Source organism: Vombatus ursinus, unplaced genomic scaffold (assembly GCF_900497805.2).
Source record: "Vombatus ursinus unplaced genomic scaffold, bare-nosed wombat genome assembly UNPS02014811.1, whole genome shotgun sequence".
Classification (NCBI taxonomy): domain Eukaryota; kingdom Metazoa; phylum Chordata; class Mammalia; order Diprotodontia; family Vombatidae; genus Vombatus; species Vombatus ursinus.
This window is the reverse complement of record NW_020954589.1, coordinates 6,779,139-6,804,247: the sequence shown is the minus strand read 5'-3', so window position 1 is coordinate 6,804,247 and position 25,109 is coordinate 6,779,139. Positions and strand designations below refer to the sequence as shown.

Here is a 25,109-nt window from a genome sequence, read left to right as displayed (position 1 = left end):
CTGTGACTGAGTCTCTGTGTGTGTGACAGACAGACACAGAGAGAAAGAGACAGAAACATACACAGAGAGAAATGTACAGAGAGATAGAGGAGAAATAAGGAAAAAAGGAAGTGGAAACAAGGGGAAGAAATGTGTCCAGAAAGGTGGGAGATAGGATTTGCCTCTGATGGCAAAATTCAGAAGTGAAGCCCCCTACCTTCAAATTCATGGAATTTGGATGGATGTCCTAAGGAGAGGGTGGCAGTTGCTTGACAATCAGGGAAAAGTTTAATAGTCCATGGCTGCAGGCCAAAGACAATATTGATGATAAAGACAGCTGAAGCTGCTTTGCTACATGGGGGTGGGGGAGGCTGGGATGGGGAGAGGCAGCTGGAAGAGGCTGCTGAACCAGTTTTAGCCTGGTATGGTGCCCCATTCCTTTGCCATTCCTTCACTGCCCCTAACAGAGGTCATCTGTTTAAGGCCAAATACTTAAGTGTAAAGAACACTAGATTCCACTGTCTTCATGGGAAAGAAGTGCAAGCTTTGGGAATCATCCACAAGCAGCCTCAAACACACTCTAAAACAGTTTGGTTGATCCTTGTTTAGAACACTCCAATTCAGGGACACATTCTCTCTAACTAGTGAAAGGGTACTAGTTCTCTCCAGGCATAGGGAGAACAAGGGAAGGACATCTTTAAGCCACAGAGGAAGCCACCAACTGTTACTTTCTTTCATGATAACATCCTCATTTCTCCTGGTCTCTGAAGTCTCCTCTTCGTTTTCTTCTGACCCCTACTCTGCCTCCCCAGAGTGAGCCTCTCCACTTTGGTAGTAGAGGCGTTCGTTCTTGAAGGGAAATGGGATGACAGTGTTAATACTAGGAAAGTAGCATGGGAAAGGGAGGTCCAAGATCTGGGATCCAGGAATGGTAGCAGGGAAAACAGGTGCTGAGGAAACACTATGAAAGATTGGATTTCAGGAGGATGAAAACTTAATCATCACCCTTCCACCCCTATCACCAAGTGTAGGTTAATGGAAAGTATCTCTGAAGTTTTTCACTGTTAACTTTTCTCACTTTATTTGTCTGATTGCTTTAACCCAGTGTGGGACCAGTAAAGCAAACCTCAGGGATAAGGTACGTTTTTATAACTCAAGCAATTATATACCCCACCCACTCCATCACCCTTTCTCCCTGGGCAACCAGTCAACACTAGGGATCAGTGCTTGAGGAGTGGAGACGATGGGAGTTCTGAGGGCATCTTTCCCCTCGGATGGGGCCCCTTGGTTCAACTTCCAGATCCCCTCCACACACAGGACTCGATTGTTTGCACTCAGCACACTTTGCCTTTCTACCAGCCTACTCCCCCACATATCTTATTCTAACTTCTACTACCCAGACTACAATTCCAGCCACCTAGCGAGGAGACAGGTGTAGGGATGTGGTGGAAAAAAGCTCCCCTTTCGCTTTCTAAAACACCCCTACCCCGGTTGTCCAAGGCTCCCTAATTCAAGATGTCAGGTTACAAGTATGGAGCAGGGAAAAAACAAGGATTTTCAACAATCGCAGAAATGAGACAAGAAGGAAGAGGTCTAGGGTTGAGGTCAGAGGATCGAAGGGGCTCCAAGTACTTAGTTCCACTCTCTCCTTTCCCCAACCCAGACCCTTTCTGGGAGCTAGATTTTCCTCCCTCCCCATTTCCAGGATCCAGGAGTCCTCCTTTCTTCTCTGGGGCGGGGTTGGCTGGTGAGTCATCAGCTCTTAGCTCTAGCCTGGGCGGGGGAAAAGGTAGAGGAGGAGCTGGGGGTGAATGGGGGGTGGGGGAGGATCTGGACCAAGCTGGTGTGTCTTAAGTGTGTGTGTATGAGTGTGTGTGTGTATTTGTGTGTGTGTGCATGTATGTGTCTTGCCTGGTGAGCTAAGAGGGGGAGTCCCAGACATTTGGAGGAAAAACTCCCCAAACTTCACAACCCACCTTCCCTCCAAACCCGGCCCCTCCCAGTTCCCCCAGCGCCTGCTGCTTCCTGGTCCCAGTCGCAGCCATGGCTGAAGAGCAGGCACAGGTCGAGCTGTTCGTCAAGGTAAGAACACCTCCTGTCTGTCCTTCTATCCCTCACACACATCAAGGAACTTTGCCCTTTCCCATTCTCTTCTGCTCCCTCTCCCCAGGTCCCTTTACTCTCTTTTCCTTCCAAGCCCTATCTGGGCTTGCCTCCGGGCAGGGAGCCCCAGGGGCTGGGTTTTTTGAGGGGTGGGGTGGTGAATGGAAAGTGGTACCTGGAGTCTTGAGTCTCTTTGACTCATCAACAATAACAAAAAGTTTGTAAAAGTGGAGATTTTCAGATGTGTGAGAAAGGGAAAGCAGGAGAGTGAAAGAGTTGGGAAAGCTAGAATGATGGGACCTGCAGAGCAAATCTGGGCTCTGAAGAAAGAGGTGCTATATGGGGTGACTGGGGATTGTGGGGGAAAGAGGACTTTCAGTAGTATAGGGAGGAATTCCTCCCCTGCCCCCATACACCCCAAAGGTTAGAGTTAGAAAAGATACGAAGGGTTGTGGGGATGGGGGTAGGGCTGGGAGTTTAGGAGTAAGGCATGGGGTAGGTAGAAAGAAGTGAGGAAAAAAGTGGTGGCACAAGGGGCATTCTTAGGAAAAGAAGAAGGAGGGGGCTCTAGGCTTGGGAAAGGTTGGAGAAAAGGGGAATCAGGCTGAAGGGAGAAGAGGGATTGATAGGAGATAGGTTGGGGAGATGAAGCATCTGGGAGAAACGGAAAGGAAGAATGACAGCAATTATGGGAATTGAGGAGTGAAGGCAAAGGGGTGATAAGCCTGCTGGAGAATTTAGGGGAATCATCTTCTGGAGAGATAGGGAGAGGTTGAGCTGTACAGCAGTAAAAAGAGGGAGAAATGACGGGGATAGGTGAAGAGAAGATCAAAAGGAACTTCATTTCCGTGTTTCCCCCTTTTTTTTCGAAGTGATCAATTAGAGGTTCTTAGAGCTTTAGAAATCTAAGAAAACTCTTTCCCCATGGAGTCCAAGGTTTAGGTATCTAGGTGAGGACTGGACTTTGGGCTATTTCCCTTAGTCAGCTATCTCCTTCCTCATCCCTCCTCTTCTTCTGCTGTCTCCCTGTCCACCCTACCCTGGGTGGGATGTCTTCCTTACTCTCTCCCCTCAACTTTTTTCTGTCATGTCTCGGTGTCACTCCCTATCCTGTCTGGCCTTCTCTTTTCTGTTTCCTCTTTCCCCCCAGTTTCAGCCAGTCTCTCCTTTCTGCTCCTCCTCCCCACACTCTCTCATCTTTCAGCCTTCTGCAGGTGACCTATCTCTCTCTTTCTTTTTCTTTCCTTTCCTTCTGCTTCTTACATTCCTTCTCTTTTCTCCTTCCTTCCACCCCCTCTTCCCTTCCTCTCTTTGTCTTTGCCCTCCTGCCGCCCCCCCCCCCCGCCCCAGCCCCCACTTCAGTGTCTGTGACTCAATTTCTGTGTCTTCCCTCTAACTCACCCCTAAGTGAAGAGTGAAGTGCTGGCTTAGGCGTGGTCCTTACCTTCCTACTCTCACACCAGCCTCAGGGGCTATTTTTAGCCCAAGATCTAGTTGAAATTACTAAGGGAGAAGCTAGGGGCCTAGATGTCCCCTGGCAGAGGAGGTCTGAGACCTAAGGGAACCTATGTGGCGTTTTTTTTTTTTTTAAATGTAGGCTTTAGTGAAAGAGAGGAACCATACATAAGTCTTAGGCTACCCCGGCCTCGGAAACTATGCCATTTTCCCTCACCTCCAGGAAGGAAGTGGGCTCAGACCGGAGACATAGAGAAATGAATCACCCTCAGTCAAGTGAGGGGGGGTGCCCAGGGGGATGAGGTCACCACTTGCCAATCAGAGGGTGCTGCCCCTTTTGGTGGCCCCTCTACATTCACCCATCCCTGGGAGGAACTGGGAATCCTGCTTCCACACCCAGCTACATAGATGGCTGTAGAAGAGTTTTAGAAAGCCCTTAGGCACTGGGCATCAAGTTCTTTCTCTCTTTTTCCCATCCCTTGCTTCCTTCAGAATCAAGGCTACCAGCCCTACAAACTTCTCCTTGTAATACAGTCCTCACTCCCTTCCCTTGTATATGGAAACCAGTTCTCATCTTCCCAGTCCTGCTTCCCACCCCCAATAATTCTGACCCTCACGTCTTCCGAGTTCTAAGTTTTAGTCAGGAGTGTTCTCCTTAAAATAGTGCTCCCCCAATCCTGCGTCCAACCTGGCTCCTCTTCCAGAAATTATTGAGGGGACTACTTTGGAGAGTTTGGTGCTGTTAGGGTAGGGGATTGTGGAGTCTTTGGACAAAAGGCAATTGAGTTGGGGGAAAAACATGGTAAGCAAAATCAGGGGCAGAGCTGAAACTGGATTCAGTATCAGAAGATATTCTGGAGTCAGAAGACTTGGATTCATCCCAGCTCTGGTACTTTCTAGTTCTATGACCTTGGGCAGGTCATTTCCCCTCAGTTTCTTTGTCTGTAAAATGAAGGGGTTGGACTAAATGATCTCTGAGGTTTCTTCCAGCTTTAATATTCTGTGATGCTAGGAAATGTTTGAAAATGTCACCCTAACTGACATCTGCCTCCCTCCCTCATGACTTTCTACCAGAGGTTTTGAGCCTTCACTATAACATATATAACAACTTATCATAGAATTCCTATGTGCCAAGAACAGGCTTTTCTGGCAATAATATTTATTAAGAGTAATATCAAAGAGTGTCCCTCATATACACCTTGCGTTGTCCATGCCTTGTCCTGGCTCTTCTAAAGAAGCCCTTTCTGACTTTTGGGGGGTACATTTCAGGCTGGCAGTGATGGTGCCAAGATTGGGAACTGCCCCTTCTCCCAAAGACTTTTCATGGTGCTCTGGCTTAAAGGTGTTACCTTCAATGTCACCACTGTAGACACCAAGAGGTGAGAGCCTGCTTCTACCCCCTCCTGTGCAACCCCACCTTTCTTTCCTCTCTCTTACTCCTTCTCTAGTTCTACTCTCTTTTCCTCCTCTATACCTCACCCACTTGCCCACCCCTCCTTTGCTGTGCTGAATTTCTCTCCTGGAGGTTACTTCCTACCAACAAGCCTTCTCTCTCTCCCAGACTTGATCTCCCTACTCCCCTTACTTTTCCCCCTTCTTGTTCTCTTTTCTAGTTCCTTCCCCATCCTAAGTTTCTGACTCTTTGAAATCCCAAGCCACCTCCCCATTCCCCTGATGACTGGGTTCCTACTGCAGGAGAACAGAGACAGTACAGAAGTTGTGTCCTGGAGGTCAGCTCCCATTTTTACTGTATGGCACTGAAGTACACACGGACACTAACAAGATTGAAGAGTTTTTGGAGGAGGTGTTGAGTCCCCCTAGGTATGTATGTGGGACCTGGGTTGGGTAAAAGCAGAAGGATCAGGGGAATGAGGAGAAAAGTAGTGAGAATCTGAAATGTCTGGGATGGGAGCAGCTCCCAGGTTGTCAGGTATTACTTAGGACATCTCCTTACTGCCCCATCTCCCACCTGATCTCAGGTACCCCAAGTTGGCAGCTAAGAACCCAGAATCCAACACAGCTGGACTAGATGTCTTCGCCAAATTTTCTGCCTACATCAAGAATTCAAACCCAGCTCTCAATGCCAGTAAGTCTGAAGGTCCAGGGGCCTGGGTCCTGGTAGGAATGTGGGAACTGGGTGGGCAAAATCAGGGACTGAGTAGGGGGCCTAGATGCCAGGGGAGAACAAAAGCTGAGAAACAGAGGATAGAAGAAGGGAAAAGAAGCTAATAGTTTATAAGTGAGGGAAGCAATGATTAACATTCTATAAAATCCCTCTTTTTTATCGGTTCCTGTATTTCCCTCCATTTTCATTAGCTGAACCCTTTGAATCTCCATGATTGTTTCCCCAGGCTTTCTGGTTCCTTAGGTCCACCCCATATTTAATGGTTCATTCCATAATTAGGCATTTGGACCATTAATTGACTGCTTCATTTTCTGGGCTGCTTTCTAGCTTCTTCTGATTAGCAATCCCTCATTTTTTCTCCTGGCCTACATTCTCTTCTGTCCTAATTTTTTTCTGGGAGACTTTCCCCACCATTTTGATCCCAATTCTTCAACAGACTTGGAAAAGGGGCTGTTGAAAGCCCTGAAGGTTCTTGATAACTATCTTACATCACCACTTCCCGAGGAGATTGACGAGACAAGTGCAGAAGATGAAGGTGTCTCCCACAGAAAGTTTCTGGATGGTGATGAGCTTACATTGGCTGATTGCAACCTACTTCCCAAGCTCCACATTGTACAGGTAGGTCAGCTGGGGAAGAAGGAAGGAAGTAGCTAAGTAGCTGCTTTGGTGAACTCTCAGCACAACTGTCTTCATAAAGACTACCATTCCCTATCATGGTTATTCCAGCAGAGTGTCTCCTCTGGGGTGACTCACTTTCCAAGATAGCTGATAATGGTATATGACCCAGTGTCCCTTGATGTTCATTTCTGGTTTCTGCTCAATTGAGTTGGCTCCCCAGACTTTAGCCCAGAGATTCTTAGTGTCTATGACACTTTTTAGCTGTGTGACCCTAGGCAAGTCTTAACCTCTTTTCTCATATGTAAAATGGGGATAATAGCACTTACCTTACAGTGTTGTGAGGATCAAATGAGATAACATGTAAAGTGCTTTAAAAATCTTTATGTATTTTGATACTACTTTATAATTATTTTCCTCTGTAATCCTTTGTATTTTGTTTTATGCATTTAAAAGCATTTTTGAGAAGGGGTTCAGCCTACTAAAGGGGTCTGTGACATAAAAAAGGTAAAGGACTCCCACTTTAACAGTATGTATTGGGGCAGCTAGGTGGTGCAGTGGATAGAGCACCGGCCCTGGAGTCAGGAAGACCTGAGTTCAAATCCGGCCTCAGACACTTGACACTTACTAGCTGTGTGACCCTGGGCAAGTCACTTAGCCCCAACTGCCTCACCAAACAGAAAAAAAAACCCAAACAAACTGACAATTCAGTCAGTGATTACTACTGAGGTTGTCCTGTGGACTACCCTTCTGTCAAATAGATGAGGGATATCTCTTCCTTCTGGAGACCTCTCTCTGAGGTCTTACCTGCAATCTTCCCATTGCAATATGTAAGTCTGCTCCCCATGGTGGAAGATAAATCCTTTTTGTGATAATCTTCAAATGTATTGGTGGCCTTCTTAAAAGAGGAGCCCAAGCACCGGCCCTGACGTCAGGAGGACCTGAGTTCAAATCCAACCTCATACCAAACACTTGACACTTACTAGCTATGTGACCCTGGGCAGGTCACTAAACCCTAATTGCCTAAAAAAAAAAAAAAGGAGCCCAAACTCGATCAATCAGCAAATATATGTTAAGCAGCAACAAGTGTTTTATTTAGGGGGGGAGTTGTCTTTAAAGAGCTAGCAATCTAGTTGAGAAGATAGATCATTTACATAAAGAGCTAAGAATATAAGGCAATTTACAAGTACTAAATGAGTGTTACTTAGTGCTTGAGAAGTTTAGGGAATATATCTCTTTTAATTGGCCTGACAAAGATTTCATAGTGAAGTCTTTCTTTAGCAAGGCCTTAAAGATGAAGAGTAGGATTTGGTTAGGTAGAATGGAGGAGGACAAAGAAGTGAAGGCATTTAAAGTAGAATAAATTGGCAAGCAAGAGTAAAGAGTCAGGATAGTGAATGGACTTCTTTGACATGGATGGAAGGCTTGGGCAACGGGATAGTGGAAAACTTGAGATGGAGGTTGAGGGCAGGTTATAGCAACTTTAAATTTCAGGCTAAAGAGCTTGGAATTTATTCTATAAGAGACGTTGAAGGTTTTAGAGTTTTAGAAGAAGTAAGAGATATTGACATGGCAGACAATGGACCTCCACTGTGGCCACCATCATCAATGCCGAGCACCAAATAATAATGTATTTGTGTCTCTTCTCTTTTCCCATTAGGTTGTATGTAAGAAATATCGGGGATTTTCTATCCCAGAGGAGTTTCGAGGGGTGCAAAGATACCTGCGCAATGCTTATGCCAGAGAGGAATTTGCCTCTACCTGTCCAGATGCTGAGGAGATAGAGCTGGCCTATGAGCTAGTAGCCAAAGCCCTACAGTAGCCATGGACAGAGCTTCTTTCCTCCTCTACCCCACTACTTCTTTCACAAATGGCTTGATAAAGCTGCCCAAAGAACACATTTCAAGATGGCCACTGAGCACAAAATTTTGAAATAAAGTACAGAAGGGCAGGAAAGGTTGTTGGGGAGCAGGGTGGGGAGGAAAATGAGTGGGATTTTTTTGGAAAGGGATAGGATGAAAATATTTCAATAATAAAACAGTTAAAATACAATGATGTTTTTATACTGGATGTTAGGAATCTGGAAGTCTGGGTCTGGTAGGAGAGTACAGATGCATCTGAGGTATTGAGCGAGCCAAGTGAAGATTCCAGGAGTGAGACTAGGTGTTATTTGTGAGAGCTGGGAAGCAGAACCCTCAAGTTCCAGAAGGGTATTTTGAGGCGAAAACCAGGAGGGCCAAAAGTTTGGGGGGGGGAGGTAATTTCTCCTCTTGTCCCTGCTGTATTTACAGTCGCATGGTTGACAAAGTAGGAGCTTGAGGAAACCTGGGATGGGGGTGACATCCCAAATCTTCAAGAATTTGGGGAGTGCTACACAGGGGCAAAAGGAAAAATCCAGGAAGGGAAGGGGTGTGGCTATGGACTGGAGCGAAGGAAGCCCCAGAGGAGTGGGTGTGGTCTAGAGGGGCGGTAGAGGCGTGGCCTCCCGGAGTCCAGCCCGTACCCGAACAGACAATGCCCCGAAGCCGCCAGTGCGCCGCGCCCCCATCCCTCAGCTCCCCGTGAGCCTGTCCGCTTGTCCAGGGACCCTCACCCCAGTCCTGGGCCCCAGCCCCTCCCAAGGCCTACAGACTCGAATTCCCCTCCCCCCACTCCCTGCACCCGGGGGGAGGGGAGGGGGCCCCCCCGAACCCTGGTCGGAGAGGGGAAGGGGCGGGGTGAGGCAGCCAGCGGTGAGTGACTTGACCGTAGCAGAGCAGGGGCTGGGGGTGAGGGGCAAGTGCAGACTGCTTGTGATCTTGAAGAAATCGGTGGTCCTGGGGAGGGGGGCGGACGTCTGGGGTCCTGAGGGGAATGAGCAGTGGAGGAGTCTGGCGCTTGGGACCGTAAAGTAAGTCGGGTGCGGAGGCCGAACGCCTGAATTCCCAGGACTGGAAAGGTAGGATTCTATAGAGAAAATTTGTTGGGGGTCGCGATCAAGGGTAGTACTAAATATCATTGTCTAAAACTATGCCCCCTCTTTCTCCCCCCCTTCTAGTTTCACTTCAGACCTCTCCCAGTCCCGTGGGACTGAGTCTGATTTATGCTGGGTCCACTAAGGGCTACATGACCAGCCCTCGGGGTAGAAGATTAACTCTATAGTCTCCAATCCCTCCTTTCCTTCCTCTAGTCCTCGCTTCCCTTAAGGATCCAGGTATCCAACTTATCTCCTGCCTTTCCTCTCCTCTTCTCCCTCGCACAGCCCATACTTCCCCTCCGAGTCCCAAGCATCTGACCGCGGAGTCCCCCATCATCTACGAATAACGGAGGGTTAAGGGGTGGACCCGTCTCATATTTAGGGAGTGAGCGCATCCTAGCGGTGACCAGGAGGGGAGAGGCTAATGGAGAGGGGTAGAAAGGGAGGAGGGAGGGGGGGGTATTGAGAGTGGTGGTTCGGGGCCGCTGAAGAGACAACAGGTGTTGGTTTGTTGTTGTTGTTGTTTTGGGGGGAGGAGTACCGGTTTTCTTCCCAGTGCAGTTTCTGTCGGATTCAAAGTGGAATTAAGATGACAGATGGAAAACCAGGAGGGGGGTGGCTGGAGACCCAGGAATCCTCAAACCCCTACCCTTCCATGTCAGTCTCAACTGATTGTCTCTCCCTTCCAGCAGGTGAAGTGAAAGAAAAAACAAATTAAGACAGCAAAACAGCAAGGGTGTGTAGCGGGAATGGGGACCCCGGGGGAGGGGCTGGGCCGCTGTTCCCATGCTCTGATCCGGGGGGTCCCAGAAAGTCTGGGCAAAGAGCGGGAAGGAGTGGCAGTTGGTATCCCACCTTTGGACTTGGCGAAGGCACAGCGAGAGCACGGGGTGCTGGGAGGGAAATTGAGGCAGCGCCTGGGACTTCAGCTGTTGGAATTGCCCCCTGAGGAGCAACTGCCACTTGGACCCCTGCTAGGAGACACAGCTGTGGTGCACGGGGATACAGCCCTCATCACTCGACCTTGGAGTCCTGCCAGGAGGCCCGAAGTGAGTGCAGGAGAGGGAGAGTGGATGAGAAAAGGGGGAAAAAGAAGTTGAGGTCTAGAGTATGTAGGAGAGCAGGGTTGGAGTATCAAGACACCAGTATCTTAAAACTGAAGCTCTCTTCTGCTGCTCCCAGGTCGATGGGGTCAGAAGAGCCCTACAGGATCTGGGGCTTCGGATTGTGGAGATCAAAGATGAGAATGCCACACTGGATGGAACAGATGTGCTGTTCACAGGTGGGGCCTAGGGAGATGGTGAGAGGAACGTCAATATGCTTGAGTGCCTTGGAAAGCACGGTTCTGGGAACTGAAGGGGCTGAGAGACAGTTTTCTCTTCTGAACTCTTCCTTTCAGGCCGTGAGTTTTTCGTGGGCCTCTCTAAGTGGACCAACCACCGAGGAGCTGAAATTGTTGCCGACACATTCAGGGTGAGGGGAACTGACTAGTCCCTAAGCAAAGGCCTCGGGGGTTGTGGGCCAAGGGACCCCAAACTGGAGAGCTGGGAGTGGTGGGTGATTCCTGGAGTGGAAGGACTGAGAATCTCGAGAAGAGGTCGAGTCGGGAAGAGCGGTGCGCAAGACCTAGAGGAGCAGGTGCTGCTCTCTAGGATTACAGGAGGACTCCGTTTATTGTCCTGACTTTCCAACACATATTTCCGCCCGTATCTGTCTCCCCAGGATTTTGCAGTCTCCACCGTGCCTGTCTCAGGCCCCTCCCATTTGCGGGGGCTTTGCGGGATGGGGGGCCCCCGCACTGTTGTCGCTGGCAGCAGCGAAGCGGCCCAGAAAGCTGTGAGGGTGAGGAGGGAGAGGGTGCAACAGGTGGGCGGGATTTGAGCGTTAGGGGGAGGAGCCTATTGGATGAGTGAAGGACCTTAGCTACTGGGATGGGCGTGTGTGTGTGGCAAGGAGGAATATGAAATTGCTGAAAATACATGAATTTAATTTAACCCCGACCATCTGTTTCTTGGGCGTTGTAGGGGCCAGAAAGCCTGGTAATTCGGGGACCAGCTTCGAATTCCTTTCTTTTTCCTTCTGGCCCTTAGGCTATGGCAGCGCTGACCGATCACCCCTACGCCTCCCTGACTCTCCCAGATGATGCCGCAGCAGACTGCTTGTTTCTGCGGCCCGGGCTCCCTGGGGCTTCCCCTTTCTTGCTGCACCGCGGGGGTGGAGACTTGCCCAATAGCCAGGAGGTGAGAAGGTGGCATTCTTTCAGAAGCCCGAAAGGAAGGGAGCATTTATTGGGGGCGAGAAAGGGGATAAGCAGGAATAAGGCACAAAGCCTCATAGTAGAGGAGCGGGATTTCTGGAATTACGGGCAGGAGCTTTGGGCTTGAGGAGGGGAAGAGGAGTGGGTGGGGCTTATCGTTAACTCCACCTCTTTCCCCTAGGTGCTGCAGAAACTGCCCGACGTGACTCTCGTACCTGTGTCCTGCTCTGAGCTAGAGAAGGCAGGGGCTGGGCTCAGCTCCCTTTGCCTCGTCCTCAGCACCCGCCCCCACAGCTAAGAGATCCCCAAATGTGGGAGCAGGAAAGTAGGAAGAATAGAAAGGGGAGGATTAGCCTACCCATAGGATGATGAGTAGAAGAAGCTAGGTGTGGGGTAGGAACCACGGTTTGGGGTGGGACAGCGTGGGAAAGGGGAACAGATCATCTCCCCAGGGAATAAAATGAAACTAACCTTTTAGGCTTCACTGTGTGTTAGTGTCTGATTAGGGGAGATGGGGTGGTGCGGCACAATGTGGGGAGGGACTGGAGTGGCCCTGGGAGGGCCTATAATTTTGAAAAAGGGTGGAGTTCAGAATTCTGGTCTGTCTTCGAGAGCTATAGGGAGCAGGGAATGTCCAAAGCACAGATGGGTTCAAGATTAGCTTCTGATGACTCTCTGGGGGTGAAAAAATGGCAGGTGAGAGGGAGAGTCGGGAGTACCACATGTTGTGTGTTGGGATGAGGCCTTCTCAAACTACTACTGCATAGATAGTGGCGGCATCCTTGGGGACGGTCGTGCGCAACCATCTTGGGTTTCTGAGGGGAATGTGGTCCAGATCAGCATAGAGAAGGCTCTGGAAGAAAAATGGGAAAAGAAGACGGGATGCAGACCAGGAATCCACCATCTAGTCTGGGACTACCCTCCCCTTGGGGACCCAGCCGATGGGCCCCTTTTCATGCACACTCCCTGAGCTCATGCCTTTCTCCAGTCCTTACCCGTTCCACATCCAAGTCCCCTCTTTCCCGGGGCTCCTCTTTCGATCGACTCTGGATCTCGGTGTTCACGGGTGGAGCTTTTGTAGGGGGGGATGGGGGCAGAGCTGAGGGATGGGAAGAGGGGATATGCCCAGTCATAGAATGGAGGTGGGGAAAGGAGCTATTCTCACCGAATCCTGGGACGGTTCTGGTTCTGACTAGCCCGAAAGGGGGTACCCTAGAAAGGGATGGGGAAGGGAAATTAGGGACTCGGATCAACCTTTTATTCTCTTATCTTTAGCCAACCCATGGCCCAGCCATCTCCTTAAGTTTCTAGCTCAAAATCGCAAAATGCAGGCTCTTGCTACCCAACCTGTCACTTCCTCCAACCCATAGTCTTTTCCGTGCCTAGCACTCAGTAGGCACTTAATAAGTGTCTATTGATTGGTTGGTCAGAGCTCACCCCTCGACCTTTCCCCTCATCCCCACCCAAGCTTTAACCTTTGGCACACAGCTCCAACGCTCTCAAATTTTGACCCCTCCCCTTTTCTCCACACCCGCACTCCAGCCTCCTTAGAAATCAGTTCCACTCTCACACTGGGATAACCCCACTCCTCAGTTTTTGAGTAGGTCCTTAGGTCCTACCCCTTCCCCTTCTTTGCATCCCCCACCCTCTAGTTCCTGGCACTTACTGACGAAGTCTCCAAGCTATCCCCAGCCCCGCCAGTCCTAAAGCCAACCCGACGCCCAGCAGAGGGTACAGGAACACAGGATACGAGGATCCTAAAGAGGGGAGAAGAGTCGAAAGGGGCGTTTAGAGTTCCCCTTTACAAGGAACACTTCCTTAATTCCCAACCAATACACATTAGGACTACTTCCATCTCCATCCATTCATTCGACCAATTATTATGTGCCTAACCCTGGGCCACGCGCAGGGGATACTAAATCAAAATAGTTTTTCCCCCGTTGGGGAGGATCAGATCGTTCTCCCAACAAACTGTAGTGTGGTCACCCTTTCCCCAACTCACCGGAGGTGGAGCTGGGGGTTCGGCAAGCAGCCAAGTCCCCAAGCACTTTGAGCGAGGTACGGCTCTCATTGTCCCGGCGGCCTCCAATTCCGGTACAGAAGAAGGTCCCGGAGTCTCCTCGAGCCAGGAGCAGCTCCAGCTGCTGGATGCCATTGGGGTCCAAGGCACGCAGGCGGCCAGTGAAGGGCGAGGTGGAGGCTGGGGTGGGATTTCCTGGGGCGGAGGCCCAGAAAACTGGGCGGCGGCCCCGAAGCAAGCCCACGCAGGCAGGGAAGCTAGGAGCCCAAGCCCATCGGGTCGCGTGGGAGACCCCAGTGCAAGAGATATTCACCCGATCTCCTGGGCGTCCCTCCAAAAAAACTGCGGAGAGTTTGGGTGAGGGTGGGATTCTGAGTCCCACCTTCTAACACCAGCCTTTCTCCCGAAAACTCACTTTTCTTGAGGACCCTTCCCTTCCCCATCCCCTCTCTCATTCTTAGATTGTTCCTGGGATTCAGGGGGTGACCCTACTCCCCCCAGTCCTTGTTTCTCCCCGATTCCCACCTTTCTTACCCCACCCCCGCTCACCCCCCAAGTTCCCTCCAGTCCCTGAGAGCAGCAGCAAAAGTTGCAGGGCTGGGACCATGGTCAGGCATCTGGTGAGGACAGAAATGGGGGAGGCTGAGTCAGCAAGAGAGACCGAAGGGAAGTTGGCTACAGAGAGGGAGCAGATGCTGGGTTGGGGGCACAGATAAGGAGACAAGGCGGGGATTGAGTTGCCTGGACACCAAATCCCAAAGGGAGTTTTGGTGGCCTAACATTCTTATTCATCTCTCAGGCTTTGCCCTCACTGCTGCCTTTCCAACCCTCCCTCCAGACCCTAGGCCTAGAGCTTCCCACATGGGGACCATTGGGACAGATATCCACACCAGGACTGGAGAGGACCACCAGGATCTGGGGGGCCTGGCACTTCTCTCCTAAAGTGAGGGGGAGCTGGGGCTGAGCTGTATTCACTCCTCCACCTGTTAGCCGCACCCTGTTGGGTGGTGTTCCAAAGCTTATACTGCCCCAGGAACTATGACATCACAATGGGTTTTGGTGATGTCACAATCCCCTCTCTATTTCTCTTGGGAAGGTAAAAGGATTTTTTTAGGGGGGGCAGACTATACTGAACTACAGATGACTTTTGTCTACTAAAGGGACCCAAAAATCTTTTTTTGGGGGAGAGGAGCTTCCTGGGCCTTCAACTTTCCTTTCTCCACCCTATATTCTCTGTCCCCAATCAGATGAAACTGAGAAAGGAGGTGCTGCCTTGGGTCAGAAGGGGAGGGGCCTTTGTAACTATAAATCCCAAATATTTTCCTCCCTTCTAAGAGTTGGATCCTTGGAATTTCTATCAGCTTCTGTCATCTCTAACAACCAGACCATGAATACCTTTTTGCTCCTCAGCCTCTCAGCATTGGTCTGCTGGGTTTCAGGTGAGCTCGATGGGAAATGCAGGTGTTCAGTTGGCTTCTGCCCTCAATCCTTAGATCCTGCTTAGGGATCTAGGTGTTGAGCTTCTCAGGCCCCTGATTTTCATTCTCCTTCCCCAGCACTCTTCTCAGGATTCAAGGGATCCAAGCCCCAAAAAGTCCTTTGCTGTCTTGGCCAATCTCCAACACACATTCCCCTCAGAGACTTAGATATCTTTTATTTTAGTTCCCTGGTATTCTCAAGCCTCTTCCTCCCTCCTCCAGTTCTCATTCCTCAAGGACTAAGTTCTTCAGTTCTTTGTGCCTTCTTTGTGCTAGTTCTCAGGTATTTAGCATTCTATCTCTTTTCTGCTCTCCTTCCTCCCCCTTTTCCTGAACCAGCACCCACTTTTATTAGGGGTCAAGAAGTATAGTTTGCCTAGTCCTTGCTCTTTCTTGTAGCCGCTGCTCCCCTTAGGAATCCACCCCTGCACCTTTTCCAAAGCCTAGGTTTGGGCTTGGGGCAACTCCATCTCCATACTGCAGCTAAAGGGATCTTTGAGGTGGGTCTTAGCTTCTGAGTCACCTCCAGAAGAGTCCCTAGGACCCCTTTGGGAGACATCACTATAGCTGCTGTGGAGGGGATACCTGAGTCAAATCATTCTGTGGGTGGGGCATTTTGTTTGGGTGGGAGAGTGAATAGGTTTCCATTTAGGTCAGCCTCTCCAAGGATTAGACTCCCAAGTACCCAACGTCTATTAGGTCATTTGCCACCACAAGCCTTGAATTAGCTGAGGATGAGAGCTTGGGCAGAGATTTCTGAATTCACTCTCATTTCTGGAATGTTCTGTGGGACTGTTTAGGGTGAGTCTTTCTTTCCAACCCATGTCTCTTCTTTAGATTGTAGGGTAGGAGTTCAGGATGAGGAATTGGAAGCTAGCTATTCTCCTTTTTGCTCTTGGCTACTCCAGGACATAGTTCCCAGAGAACGATCATCCCCCAGACCCAATTTCTGTGTCCTTTTTGCAACTTTTATTTTCCATAACGATCTTTCCTTATTCCTTCTGGTTTTCCTTTCTGGTATCCCACATTTTAGTTCTTCCCTATCTCCTCTCTCCTTACTCTAATTTCCATCCTTCCACTTTCTTTTTATATTGACTCTTGTCCAACCCCATCCTCCCCTATCTTCTCCCACGGTCTCTTCTCATATTGTTCTCCCACCCCCTTTCATTTTCCAGGTTTTTTCTTCCAATTCCATTCTCTCCGATGGAAACTCTTCATTCTGTTTCTCCCTCCCTCTGTTTTCTTTGGCAGAACTGCCTCTCTTATGACTCAGCCAATGGGCAGTCGGAGAGGGGACTGATGTTAACAAGGAGGAGATGTAGTTCTTTTCAAAACCAACAGCCCCACCCCACACCTGTGGAGAATACTTTCCAAATATCTTTTGTAAGCTTTATCTTCACTGGAGCCAGCAGGATGAGGAATTTACCATAGAGTTGCCCAGGTGATTTGCCTCCCTTTAGCTTCGCATTCCCCTCAGGAATCTGAGTTTGGGTTCCGAACCAGAGCCTATTGTATTCTCTCTCTTTCCAGCTGACATTCGCTGTCACTCCTGCAACACGTTCCCTGTGGTTGGCTGTGTGGATCGAAAATCCTGTCTCCTGGAACAAGGACATCAGTGTTTGACCACACATGTCTATTTAGGTAAAAAGGACCCTCTTTAGGTGGGGGGGAAAGGGAGTAGAGGTAGAAGTGAATGGTAAAAGAGAAGGGAAAAGGCTGAGATTGGTGCTGATACCAGACTCAGGTAGGTAACAGAAAGAGAATTAGATAAGAACAAGAAGGAAAGAGCAGAAGGGAGAGGGGAGGAAAAAGCAGAGAGATGGAGGGTAAAACGCACAAGAGGGTGAGGAAGGTGGGAGCAGTATGAGGGTCTCTTCTGGCTGATCTTCTGTGTCCTTCTCCCCCCAGGTAAGATGTGGCTTTACTCCAAACTCCGGTGTGGTTCAGCTAAGGAACCCTGCTTAGAGGGCATCAACAAAACCAATGAGTTAACCTACAATACCACTTGCTGCAGAACAGACTCCTGCAATAGCTTTGCGCCCCGCCCTTCTCCAGTCCTGAGCCTTAGCCTCCTCACCCCTTTTGCCGGCCTTGGCTTCTGGCTTCTACACTGAAACTCAACAGAATTTGTTCAGCCCCAGATCCCACCCTTACATCTTCCCACATCATTCTGTCCTTAGCCTCTTAATCTCCCTGTTCCCTCTAGAATGTCTCCCTGTATTCTGGTGTTGTGGAAAGAGCACTGAATTTGGAGTTAGAAGTCCGGGCTCTCTACTACTTACCGTCTGTGTGACCTTGGACCTTAGACTCTCAGGGTCTCAGTTTCCTCTGTAAAAGTGAGAGGGCAGGACTAGGTAATTTTAAGGTCTTTCCCATTTTTAAATGCTATGGTTCATGTAGTTCCATTAATGACCTCTCTCTGGACTTCTTTCCCCCACTCATCTCAGTTTTCTCCCAATCATTTCCCATGGTCAGGGAACTGTAGAATGTTAGAGCTGTAATGGGATCATCATGAATCAACTAATTCAGTCCATTGTTTTTTTTTTCTACTATGCTAGTGTCTCCTTGACCTTCCCCTATTTCCCAGAATTGTCTCTCTCCAATTCGTTCACTTCCCTCCTGGTTATCCCCCACCTCCATTCATCTACCCAGGTCTCTTCCCCACCAAGGTTTCTCCAGCAGGGAGACTGAAGTCTGTGCCTGAAGTGGGAGTTCTTATACAGTCCTCAATATAGATTCCAGGTGGGATGTGATGGTCCTTCTCTGTAGGGTCTGATTCCCTGAACTCTGGCAACAGGTACCACTCCCTTAACCTCACTCATGCCTAGCCCCATTGGAATAAATGTCTGTTTTCCAAAGAATCCTGTGCTTTATTGTCCACAGATTCAAGTGTCCCCTCCTCTAAGCTTTGGCATTACCCCCATCCTAATACCCAAGACTCATGATCCCTTGGGGCACCCAAGTTGTTTATCCCTGAAGCTCCCTCAGGGAATTTCTCTGTTTGGGGTGGAGAAGGGAGGATCTGGACCAACAAGTTTTTCTGGCCTCTTCTGTTCCTACCTCTGCCTGGAGAATTGGCACCTAATGTTTGGGGGAACATGTTGTACACACCACATAGGGACCACACCCCTCTAGAACTTTCCATCCAGAACTGCAGGTAGTCTTGAGACTTCAGCTGGGTGAGAAGGATTAGACTGAAGTGGGGCAATTCCCTACCTAGGATTCTAGTAGATAGTTCTGCCCAATACTACTATGGTTTTCCTTAACTCTGAGATTTTTGGCTGTTTTTTAGGGGAAAGTCTCAGGCCTGGGAAACAACCTCTAAATAGGTGCCTTCACTTTGTCTCCTGTCTCCTCTGAGTTCCAAACAACCCTGTCTTATTTGCTAAGGTGTATATGGGGTGGGGGTAGGACAACACACAGACTGAAGGCTCTAGGGAGGCCTGGTCACCCTCACTGAGTGCTCAAGAGACTCTCCCACCACCCACATACCTCATTTCAGGGAATCTAATTGTTTTGGAAGGTTTTCCCCAACAACAGTATCTAGCAGGCACTCCGGATGCTCTCATCATCTCTTAGGGTCCCTGGCTGCTGAGATTTGATCACTTCCTGAGGCCCCCAAGCCCTATTTCCATTTTCCTCCCTTGCATCCCCCCCCAACCCCATCACAACATGTGAATTTTCTGCTCAGCTGTAAATCAGTCAGTAGAGTTTAATAGACATTGGAGGAGGGTACCACAGCCCTACTCACTCACTCCATGTGCCCATACAGCAATGCTATTACCCTCCCCATAGTCCTGGAAGGATCCAAGCCAGTGTGATGGCCACCAGAGTGGCCAAGGCAATGCTAGGAATCATAGTAGTTGCAGCACCATTGCAGAGGTCACCATGGCAACAGCTACTGTGAGTAGTATAGGACACACCACCCACCAACTCTGTTTCCTCCTGTTCACAGCGATGGGCAGCCACACAGGTAGGGTGATGATGGATCAGGGTGACTGTGGCTGTAGGAGAGAACAAGTACTGTTTGGAGTTGAGAATTTTACTTTGAGAAGACAGAAGATATGGAGAAAAACTGACTCCAGACTTTTTTTTTTTAAACAAATGGTTACAGAGTGATTTACAGGTGGAATGGATAGTTGCCTACTTGGGAATGATTTCAAAGGTAGCATGAAGGTCGCATTTTATATCTTACCTTAAAATGTCTGCCTTACTTGTTATCTTATGCCTAAAATTCCCACATTAGACTATTCAATCATGTAGCTTAAGGATTTGCTTCTATTAAAATTTGACCATTCTCCCTCTATGCTCCCTCCCTCCACCCCCATCTCTTGGGAAGAATTGTATTCTAACAGAAGTCTAAATAAATGTATCATATCCTTTCCTTTTGGAAGGGAAGGAGAAGGGAATGAGGACTTGGAGAAGGGGCATGTATATACTTAGATCTTCAAGGGAAGATGAATGATCAGGAGTTGTGTTCCTTCTCCAGAGGAGTGAAAAGAGGAAATAGATTGCTAGACTCACGGTTCCCTGGAAACTTGACCTGCTCCTCTTGGTTGAGTCTTTGCTCCAGGAATCCACAGCGCTCGCCCTCCTCACATGTCCTCACAATCTCAGTGCAGGGACCATCTGGATTACAGTCATAACATCGTATTCGATTGCCTGATCCAAAGACAGTGACAAGATGAGCTGGGAGACCAGATACCTGCGTCCCTGGGAGAACAGGAGGGATGGAGAGATGGGAAGAGGTAGAGTAGGGGGCTGGGAGAACCAGATGCTTGGGTCTCCCCCCTCACCTAGGGTCTTCCCCAACAGGGTGCACAGCAGGATCCAGAGGATTTCAGAGTTCATGATGTTACTTTTCCTCTAGTCTCTCTCTTGCTCCCTCCCACCCCCCACACCAAAGCAACTGGCTTATATCCCCCTAGTGCTGCACTTTACAGGGCAATAAAAAAAGGAGGCAGAGTCATGCCTCATCTCACCAAGCCAGGGGGCCCCAGGTGGGGCTTGGGTGGGGCCTCTAATCATTGCGGAGATCTTAGCATCTTCTAAAGCCCCTATGACCCCCCCCCAAATCCTTTCCAGACAGTCTTTTGTCTCTCAAAGGTCTTAATTCTCCCCCACTTACATAATTTTTCTGTCAGAAAGCCATGTCCCTTCCCTAGCTCTTTATTTTTTAGATAAAGCATATTTATTAAATGCTCACTATGTGCCAGGCACTGTAAATGATGCCCTCCCTAGCTCTTGATGACCAATAGCACCTCCCCACTCAATCCCAATAGAGCTTTAAGTAGAGATCTGTGTCCCTTGACCAGATCTTAGAACTTCTATGTTCTGTATCCCTCTTCCGATTCTCTCTACAAACTCCATCTTTCCCAAACAAACAAAACAAAACAATGATTTAACTCTTTCTTTTATAGCAGTAAAACTAGGAGGGATTAATTATAGGTTTGGAACACAGAAGCTCTAATGAATCAAAAGGAACTGAGGCTGGGTGGGGTCATTTTCCTACCCCACCCCTCATACCCTGATGGCCTTCCCAAAGTCTCCCACATTCTTCATACGTATCTTTAGGTTAGGGCAACTTAGGTAACATTTCAATTCAGTGTGGGGAGAAAGGTTAACAGAGGTACCAATACATTAAGAGAAGGAGGGAGAAAGTAGAGAAGAGGTAGAAGAGGGTACAAAGGTAAAAGGAATAAAATGAGAAAGGGAAAAAAACCAGAATGGATAAAGAGAAGATATGAGTAAGGAAAGATAAAATGAGAAGACAAATAAAAGAGAGGGAGGAAAGGAAAGAAAAAATTAAGAGATCAGAAAGGGAAGAGCAAGGAGAAGAAAGAGGGAGGGGGAAAGTAAAGGAAAGATAAGGAAAAGAAAGAGGGAGAAGAAAAGGAAAGGAAAAGATAAGAGAAATGAGTGAGGGAAAAGGAGAGAGAAGAAAGAAAAAAAGGAGAGAAAAAGGAAAATGAGAGATGAGATAAGAAAAAAGGGTAGGAAGAGATGAGAAAAAAGTGAGGAAGAAAATGATAGGAAAGAAAGGAAAAAATGAAAGAGGAGCAAGATGGGAAAGAAAGGAATGAAAGAGAAAAAAGTAACGAGAAAGTAGAGGAAAGAAGAGACAGACAAAGGGAAAGAAAATGGAGGTGAAAGTGACAGATTTAAACAGTGACAGAAAAATACTTAGAGAGATATGAGATGGACAGATAAAGAGAAGAGAGAGCACTATCATTGGAGTGAAAGACTAGAGGAAAGAGGAATATGGAAGGTAATAGGTATAGAGGGAGGGGAAAGGGCTTGTCCAGGTTAAGGTAACACAGATGTGGGAAACACTAGGCTCTTTCTTTCTCAAATTCCCTGACAAGGCTAGTCTGTCTGTCCCTCCCAATGCAACCCAGTGACTTCCCAAGATTTGAGGATCCTAGAGCACATGACATATGAATATTAGACTCATGGATTTCTTATTCTGATCTCTGCATTTCCCTCCCTTCTTTTCCAATTTCCTATATCCAATTTCCTCTTCTTTTTGTGGTAGCTTCCAAATCTTGTATGATCCTGATTGTGGCTTCTCACTTACTTGAAATCTTTTGGAACAATTGCAAATTTTTTCTTTGACCTCGAAGCTTTGGGTTTTGGCTGTGATGTTCATTGCAATTTTCATTTTAGAGTTTCTTTCAGGAAGTGACTGGCAGATTCTTGTATTTTCATTTTGCCTTGGGGTTTCATTCATGATTTCTTGATGTACCCAGAAATGGTACCCAGGCTTTTTTTTTTTTTTTTTTTTTTTTTTTTTTTGTTTTTTTTTTTTTTTTTTTTTTTTTGGCATGGGTGGTAGTGAATTGTGGCTTTCAAGATAGTTCAATGTTTCATGGATTTTTCTCTGAACTCTTTTCTGGATCACTGGATCAGTTGGTTTTGATTTGTGGTACCCTATTTTTTCTTCAATTTTCTTCGGTCTTTGGACTTTGTTCTAATATTTCTTGTCTTCTCACAGGGTTATTAATTTTTTTGTGTGCATTCTAATTTTGTAGGGATTCTGTTACTAAGCTGTTAATCTTCCAAGTCTATCCTTTAGTGCTCTTGTTTCTTACCTTTTTTAAAACTAAATTTATTTCAATAAGTTATTCTTATTTCTTTTTCTAAAACCTTATTTCATTTTAAAATTCATTCCATTTCTTCTAGTAATTCTAGTTGACCTCGTGGACAAGCTGTGTGGGTTTTTGTTTTGTTTTTTTTTTGAGGTTTTTGCATGTAGATGTTCTGGAATTATTCTCTCCCTCTAGGTTTGTACTTTGGACATCCTTGGCTTCATAATAGCTCTTTATTATAGGTTTCTTTCTTCTTCTTTTTTTTAATAAATAAAATAAAAATTTAAACATTTTTAATTAAAAAAAAACCCTCATTCTTCTAGCCTTACTTTTTACATTGGAACTTTGTGCTAGGGCCAGGCTCTCCCCACTTTTGGAGGGAATGTTGGGATCTTGTTTGGTCCTATTCTGTATTCTCTGGGGTCCTATTGCTGTTTTTTCCCCATATATTGAATGCTGTGTTCTTCAAGGATCTTAGGAGCAGCTCAAGGCAAGAATCTAAAAAGTTTTACATAGACCTTCCTGGCTAGATTCCTTCCCCAGTGTCTGCCAGACCTCTGCCTATCTCCTTATGCTGACCTGGGCTAGAAAAATGACTCATGGTGGTTTCTCCTTGGGATATCAAGATCACTATTGAGTCTAGGGGTCTGTCTTCATCTTTGTTGAAATAGTAGGAGAGAGCTGAGCAATACTATTTCCATATACTCTACTATTCTCTCCCCTCTCCAACTTCCTCTACCTTGGAGCAATGAAACTCTTGATCCTCTTTGGAATTATGGGTGAAAGTAGCTTTGGGAGAGGGGAAAGGGATATAAGCACTTGGGTCAGGGGTGGGGAACCTGTGGCCTTGAGGCCCCACGTATCCTTCTAAGTCCTTAGGTGCAGCCTTTTGATTGAGTCCATATTTTACAGAACAAATCCTTTTATTAAGGGAATTTATTCTGTGAAGTTTGGATTCAGTCAAAGGGCCGCACCTGAGAGCCTAGAGGGCCACAGGTTTCCCGCCCCTGCAGTATTCAAGTAAGAAAGAAATAGGTAAGGGGCAACTAGGTGGTGAGGTGGATAGAGCTCTGGTCTTGGAGTCAGGAGGACCTGAGTTCAAATCTGATCTCAGACACTTGACACTTACTAGCTGTGTGACCCTGGGCAAGTCACTTAATCCCATTGTCTAGCCAAAAAAGAAAAAAAGGAACAAAAGAAAGAAGTAGGTGACTCAGATGTGGGAACTAGGAGATGAGTGCACACACTCGTGCCTATGTTGGGAAGGAAGGTGAGAGAACTGGGAGCTGGTAGGAAAATAGGGGAAAATCTCACAGGGTTGTTTTTTTTCTTAAAGGATCGAATAAGGTAATATATGTCACAGTGCTTTGTAAGCCTTAAAGTGCTATATGAAAACTTACTATTATTATTAAGTTCCAAGTTATAGGTGGAATGTTATGGATAAAATTGTCTTGGCTCGGTTGTCTTTCTTTATTTTTTGCTAGGCAATGGGGTTAAGTGACTTGCCCAGGGCCACAAAGCTAGAAAGTGTCAATTGTCTGGTCTGAGACAGGATTTGAACTTGGGTGGTCCTGACTCCAGGGCTGGTGTTCTATCCACTGCACCACCTAGCTGCCCCTGCTCAGTTGTCTTTCTCCCTCCACTTTTTCTGTCTGTGTCTCCTTATTTCTCTGTATCTCCAAGTTTTTTGTCTTCCCTTCTATCTCTGTATCCTTTATTTCTGATATCTTCTTCCTTTTCCTTCCTTTTCCTTCCCCCCTCCTTGATATCTCTTCCCCTCTCCTTTTTCCCCTCTCTCAATTGCTCTTTCTCCCCTCGAATTACTCATCTATGAAATGAGGGGCTTGAATTAGATGATCTCTAAGGTCCTTCCTTCATTAAATCCTTCAATCCTTTCATCACTCTCCGTTGTACACCTTCTGTCTCTGTTTCTTTCCCCTCAATGTCTGTCTCTTCCTTTCTATGTCTTTGTTGTGCTGTCTCTCCCACCCCCATTCCTTCTGACTGTCCTGTGTTGTTTGAGACCTGCTCTCTCAACTGGGCTCTCTACTCCACCTGCCCAATGGCTCCACTGTTACACTTGAAGCTTTGCTCAAGTTTTGTGGGAGAAGTCCTTGTGGGCAACTGAACTTATCCAGCCCTACCCCCTGGGTCTCCCTCTGCCCTCGCTCCACCCCTTCACTCAGTCTACCCCTTTCATCTTCTAGTTTTGATCCACACTCCCTTTCTTTTTCCAGAGATGGATGTGTCGGGCTGCTTTCCCTGGCTACACACTACTTATTGGGATGGGAGCTTTTATAACTTGTGGCCCCAGAGCTGCATGCTTGGCTGATGCTTCCAAGGACCAGAGCCAGGCCAAGCCAAGGCAAACTGCAGCCTCTTCGATTTGAGTTTCACTGACCTTAACCCAGCAGGTCGCAGCAGACCTCCTCTAGTCTATATAATCTTGTTGACTCCCTATCCTAAGGCACTGCCTGAGATCCTTTTTATATCTGAGGAAGCTTGCAGAAAGGTGAATGATTTCTGGCCTGGAGCAGCTAGCAGAACTCTCAGCAGTGGGAGATGGGTTTCTCTAGGGGAGCAGAAATGGGATTGAGAATATATTGAGGAAGGAGGGATATCACAATCCAATTCCTTTCTCTTTTCTAGTTTCAATGATTTTGAGTTAAAGGGACCTTTCCCCATTCTCCTCCCTAGTAGTCTCCTGTGGGATCAGGTAACTTGGAGGTTGGGGGAGGGGGAGGGGGAATTGCAGGAGAGGAAAAGTGATGGAGGACAGAGACTCTAAGCCTAGGGTTCCCAAGCTGGGTTATGTGTATCCCCAGGGTGGTAGGAGAAGCTTGTCAAAGAGTATGGGGAATATTGGTAAGTAACTATATCATATAATTGAAATTGATCTACTTTATTTCTCCATATATATGCATGGTAAACTCTACAATTTATTTCTAGAATTTTACATAGAATAAGGGGTATGAGAAGGTTTATTGAAAGCCAAGGGGGGGGGGGGGCGCAGCTAGGTGGTACAGTGGATAG

The 25,109-nt window shown here is 47.6% G+C and overlaps 5 protein-coding genes across 10 annotated transcripts; 3 read left to right on the top strand and 2 right to left on the bottom strand.

Moving 5' to 3' along the window:
• Positions 1–1,809: 1,809 nt before the first annotated feature.
• On the top strand, positions 1,810–8,329 carry CLIC1 (chloride intracellular channel 1). Its single transcript, XM_027876564.1, has 6 exons — positions 1,810–2,061; positions 4,807–4,916; positions 5,233–5,358; positions 5,517–5,623; positions 6,099–6,280; positions 7,938–8,329. The coding sequence occupies exons 1-6, from the start codon at positions 2,023–2,025 to the stop codon at positions 8,097–8,099; spliced, it is 726 nt and encodes a 241-aa protein (XP_027732365.1). The 5' UTR covers positions 1,810–2,022; the 3' UTR covers positions 8,100–8,329.
• A 664-nt stretch (positions 8,330–8,993) lies between these two features.
• DDAH2 (dimethylarginine dimethylaminohydrolase 2) lies at positions 8,994–11,967 on the top strand. Of its 6 annotated transcripts, none has more exons than XM_027876559.1 (8): positions 9,049–9,215; positions 9,315–9,470; positions 9,926–10,282; positions 10,416–10,515; positions 10,633–10,706; positions 10,956–11,075; positions 11,324–11,473; positions 11,672–11,967. In XM_027876559.1, the coding sequence occupies exons 3-8, from the start codon at positions 9,983–9,985 to the stop codon at positions 11,786–11,788; spliced, it is 861 nt and encodes a 286-aa protein (XP_027732360.1). In that variant the 5' UTR covers positions 9,049–9,215; positions 9,315–9,470; positions 9,926–9,982; the 3' UTR covers positions 11,789–11,967. The 6 variants fall into 6 exon arrangements, with proteins under 6 accessions (XP_027732361.1, XP_027732360.1, XP_027732362.1 ...); XM_027876557.1 differs by having other exon boundaries at positions 9,050–9,215; positions 9,923–10,282; XM_027876560.1 differs by lacking the exons at positions 9,049–9,215; positions 9,315–9,470 and adding an exon at positions 8,994–9,009 and having other exon boundaries at positions 9,923–10,282.
• A 101-nt stretch (positions 11,968–12,068) lies between these two features.
• On the bottom strand, positions 12,069–14,316 carry MPIG6B (megakaryocyte and platelet inhibitory receptor G6b). The gene is made up of 5 exons (XM_027876563.1): positions 14,060–14,316; positions 13,493–13,852; positions 13,157–13,247; positions 12,486–12,702; positions 12,069–12,343 (listed from the first exon to the last, which is right to left on the bottom strand). Exons 1-5 carry the CDS (start codon positions 14,115–14,117, stop codon positions 12,239–12,241), a joined length of 831 nt encoding a protein of 276 aa, XP_027732364.1. The 5' UTR covers positions 14,118–14,316; the 3' UTR covers positions 12,069–12,238.
• A 517-nt stretch (positions 14,317–14,833) lies between these two features.
• On the top strand, positions 14,834–17,849 carry LY6G6C (lymphocyte antigen 6 family member G6C). Its single transcript, XM_027876566.1, has 3 exons — positions 14,834–14,949; positions 16,519–16,629; positions 16,897–17,849. Exons 1-3 carry the CDS (start codon positions 14,898–14,900, stop codon positions 17,100–17,102), a joined length of 369 nt encoding a protein of 122 aa, XP_027732367.1. The 5' UTR covers positions 14,834–14,897; the 3' UTR covers positions 17,103–17,849.
• Positions 17,850–17,941: 92 nt separating this feature from the next.
• Positions 17,942–19,874, bottom strand: LY6G6D (lymphocyte antigen 6 family member G6D). Its single transcript, XM_027876565.1, has 3 exons — positions 19,785–19,874; positions 19,513–19,650; positions 17,942–18,992 (listed from the first exon to the last, which is right to left on the bottom strand). Exons 1-3 carry the CDS (start codon positions 19,837–19,839, stop codon positions 18,769–18,771), a joined length of 417 nt encoding a protein of 138 aa, XP_027732366.1. The 5' UTR covers positions 19,840–19,874; the 3' UTR covers positions 17,942–18,768.
• Positions 19,875–25,109: the final 5,235 nt, after the last annotated feature.

What these genes read in the sequence shown, in the direction of transcription:
- CLIC1 (XM_027876564.1), top strand. Translation starts at nt 2,023, where the DNA reads ATGGCTGAAGAGCAGGCACAGGTCGAGCTGTTCGTCAAG. An exon ending in GAGGTGTTGAGTCCCCCTAG is followed by an intron (nt 5,359 to 5,516) that starts GTATGTATGTGG and finishes ACCTGATCTCAG; the next exon opens with GTACCCCAAGTTGGCAGCTA. An exon ending in CCAAGCTCCACATTGTACAG is followed by an intron (nt 6,281 to 7,937) that starts GTAGGTCAGCTG and finishes TTTTCCCATTAG; the next exon opens with GTTGTATGTAAGAAATATCG.
- DDAH2 (XM_027876560.1), top strand. Translation starts at nt 9,983, where the DNA reads ATGGGGACCCCGGGGGAGGGGCTGGGCCGCTGTTCCCATGCTCTGATC. An exon ending in GTCCTGCCAGGAGGCCCGAA is followed by an intron (nt 10,283 to 10,415) that starts GTGAGTGCAGGA and finishes TGCTGCTCCCAG; the next exon opens with GTCGATGGGGTCAGAAGAGC. An exon ending in CGGCCCAGAAAGCTGTGAGG is followed by an intron (nt 11,076 to 11,323) that starts GTGAGGAGGGAG and finishes TCTGGCCCTTAG; the next exon opens with GCTATGGCAGCGCTGACCGA.
- MPIG6B (XM_027876563.1), bottom strand. Translation starts at nt 14,117, where the DNA reads ATGGTCCCAGCCCTGCAACTTTTGCTGCTGCTCTCAGGGACTGGAGGG. An exon ending in ATAGCTTGGAGACTTCGTCA is followed by an intron (nt 12,703 to 13,156) that starts GTAAGTGCCAGG and finishes ATCCCTTTCTAG; the next exon opens with GGTACCCCCTTTCGGGCTAG. An exon ending in GGGACTTGGATGTGGAACGG is followed by an intron (nt 12,344 to 12,485) that starts GTAAGGACTGGA and finishes TTTTTCTTCCAG; the next exon opens with AGCCTTCTCTATGCTGATCT.
- LY6G6C (XM_027876566.1), top strand. Translation starts at nt 14,898, where the DNA reads ATGAATACCTTTTTGCTCCTCAGCCTCTCAGCATTGGTCTGCTGGGTT. An exon ending in ATTGGTCTGCTGGGTTTCAG is followed by an intron (nt 14,950 to 16,518) that starts GTGAGCTCGATG and finishes CTCTCTTTCCAG; the next exon opens with CTGACATTCGCTGTCACTCC. An exon ending in GACCACACATGTCTATTTAG is followed by an intron (nt 16,630 to 16,896) that starts GTAAAAAGGACC and finishes TTCTCCCCCCAG; the next exon opens with GTAAGATGTGGCTTTACTCC.
- LY6G6D (XM_027876565.1), bottom strand. Translation starts at nt 19,839, where the DNA reads ATGAACTCTGAAATCCTCTGGATCCTGCTGTGCACCCTGTTGGGGAAG. An exon ending in CCTGTTGGGGAAGACCCTAG is followed by an intron (nt 19,651 to 19,784) that starts GTGAGGGGGGAG and finishes TCTTTGGATCAG; the next exon opens with GCAATCGAATACGATGTTAT. An exon ending in GGTCAAGTTTCCAGGGAACC is followed by an intron (nt 18,993 to 19,512) that starts GTGAGTCTAGCA and finishes TCTCTCCTACAG; the next exon opens with CCACAGTCACCCTGATCCAT.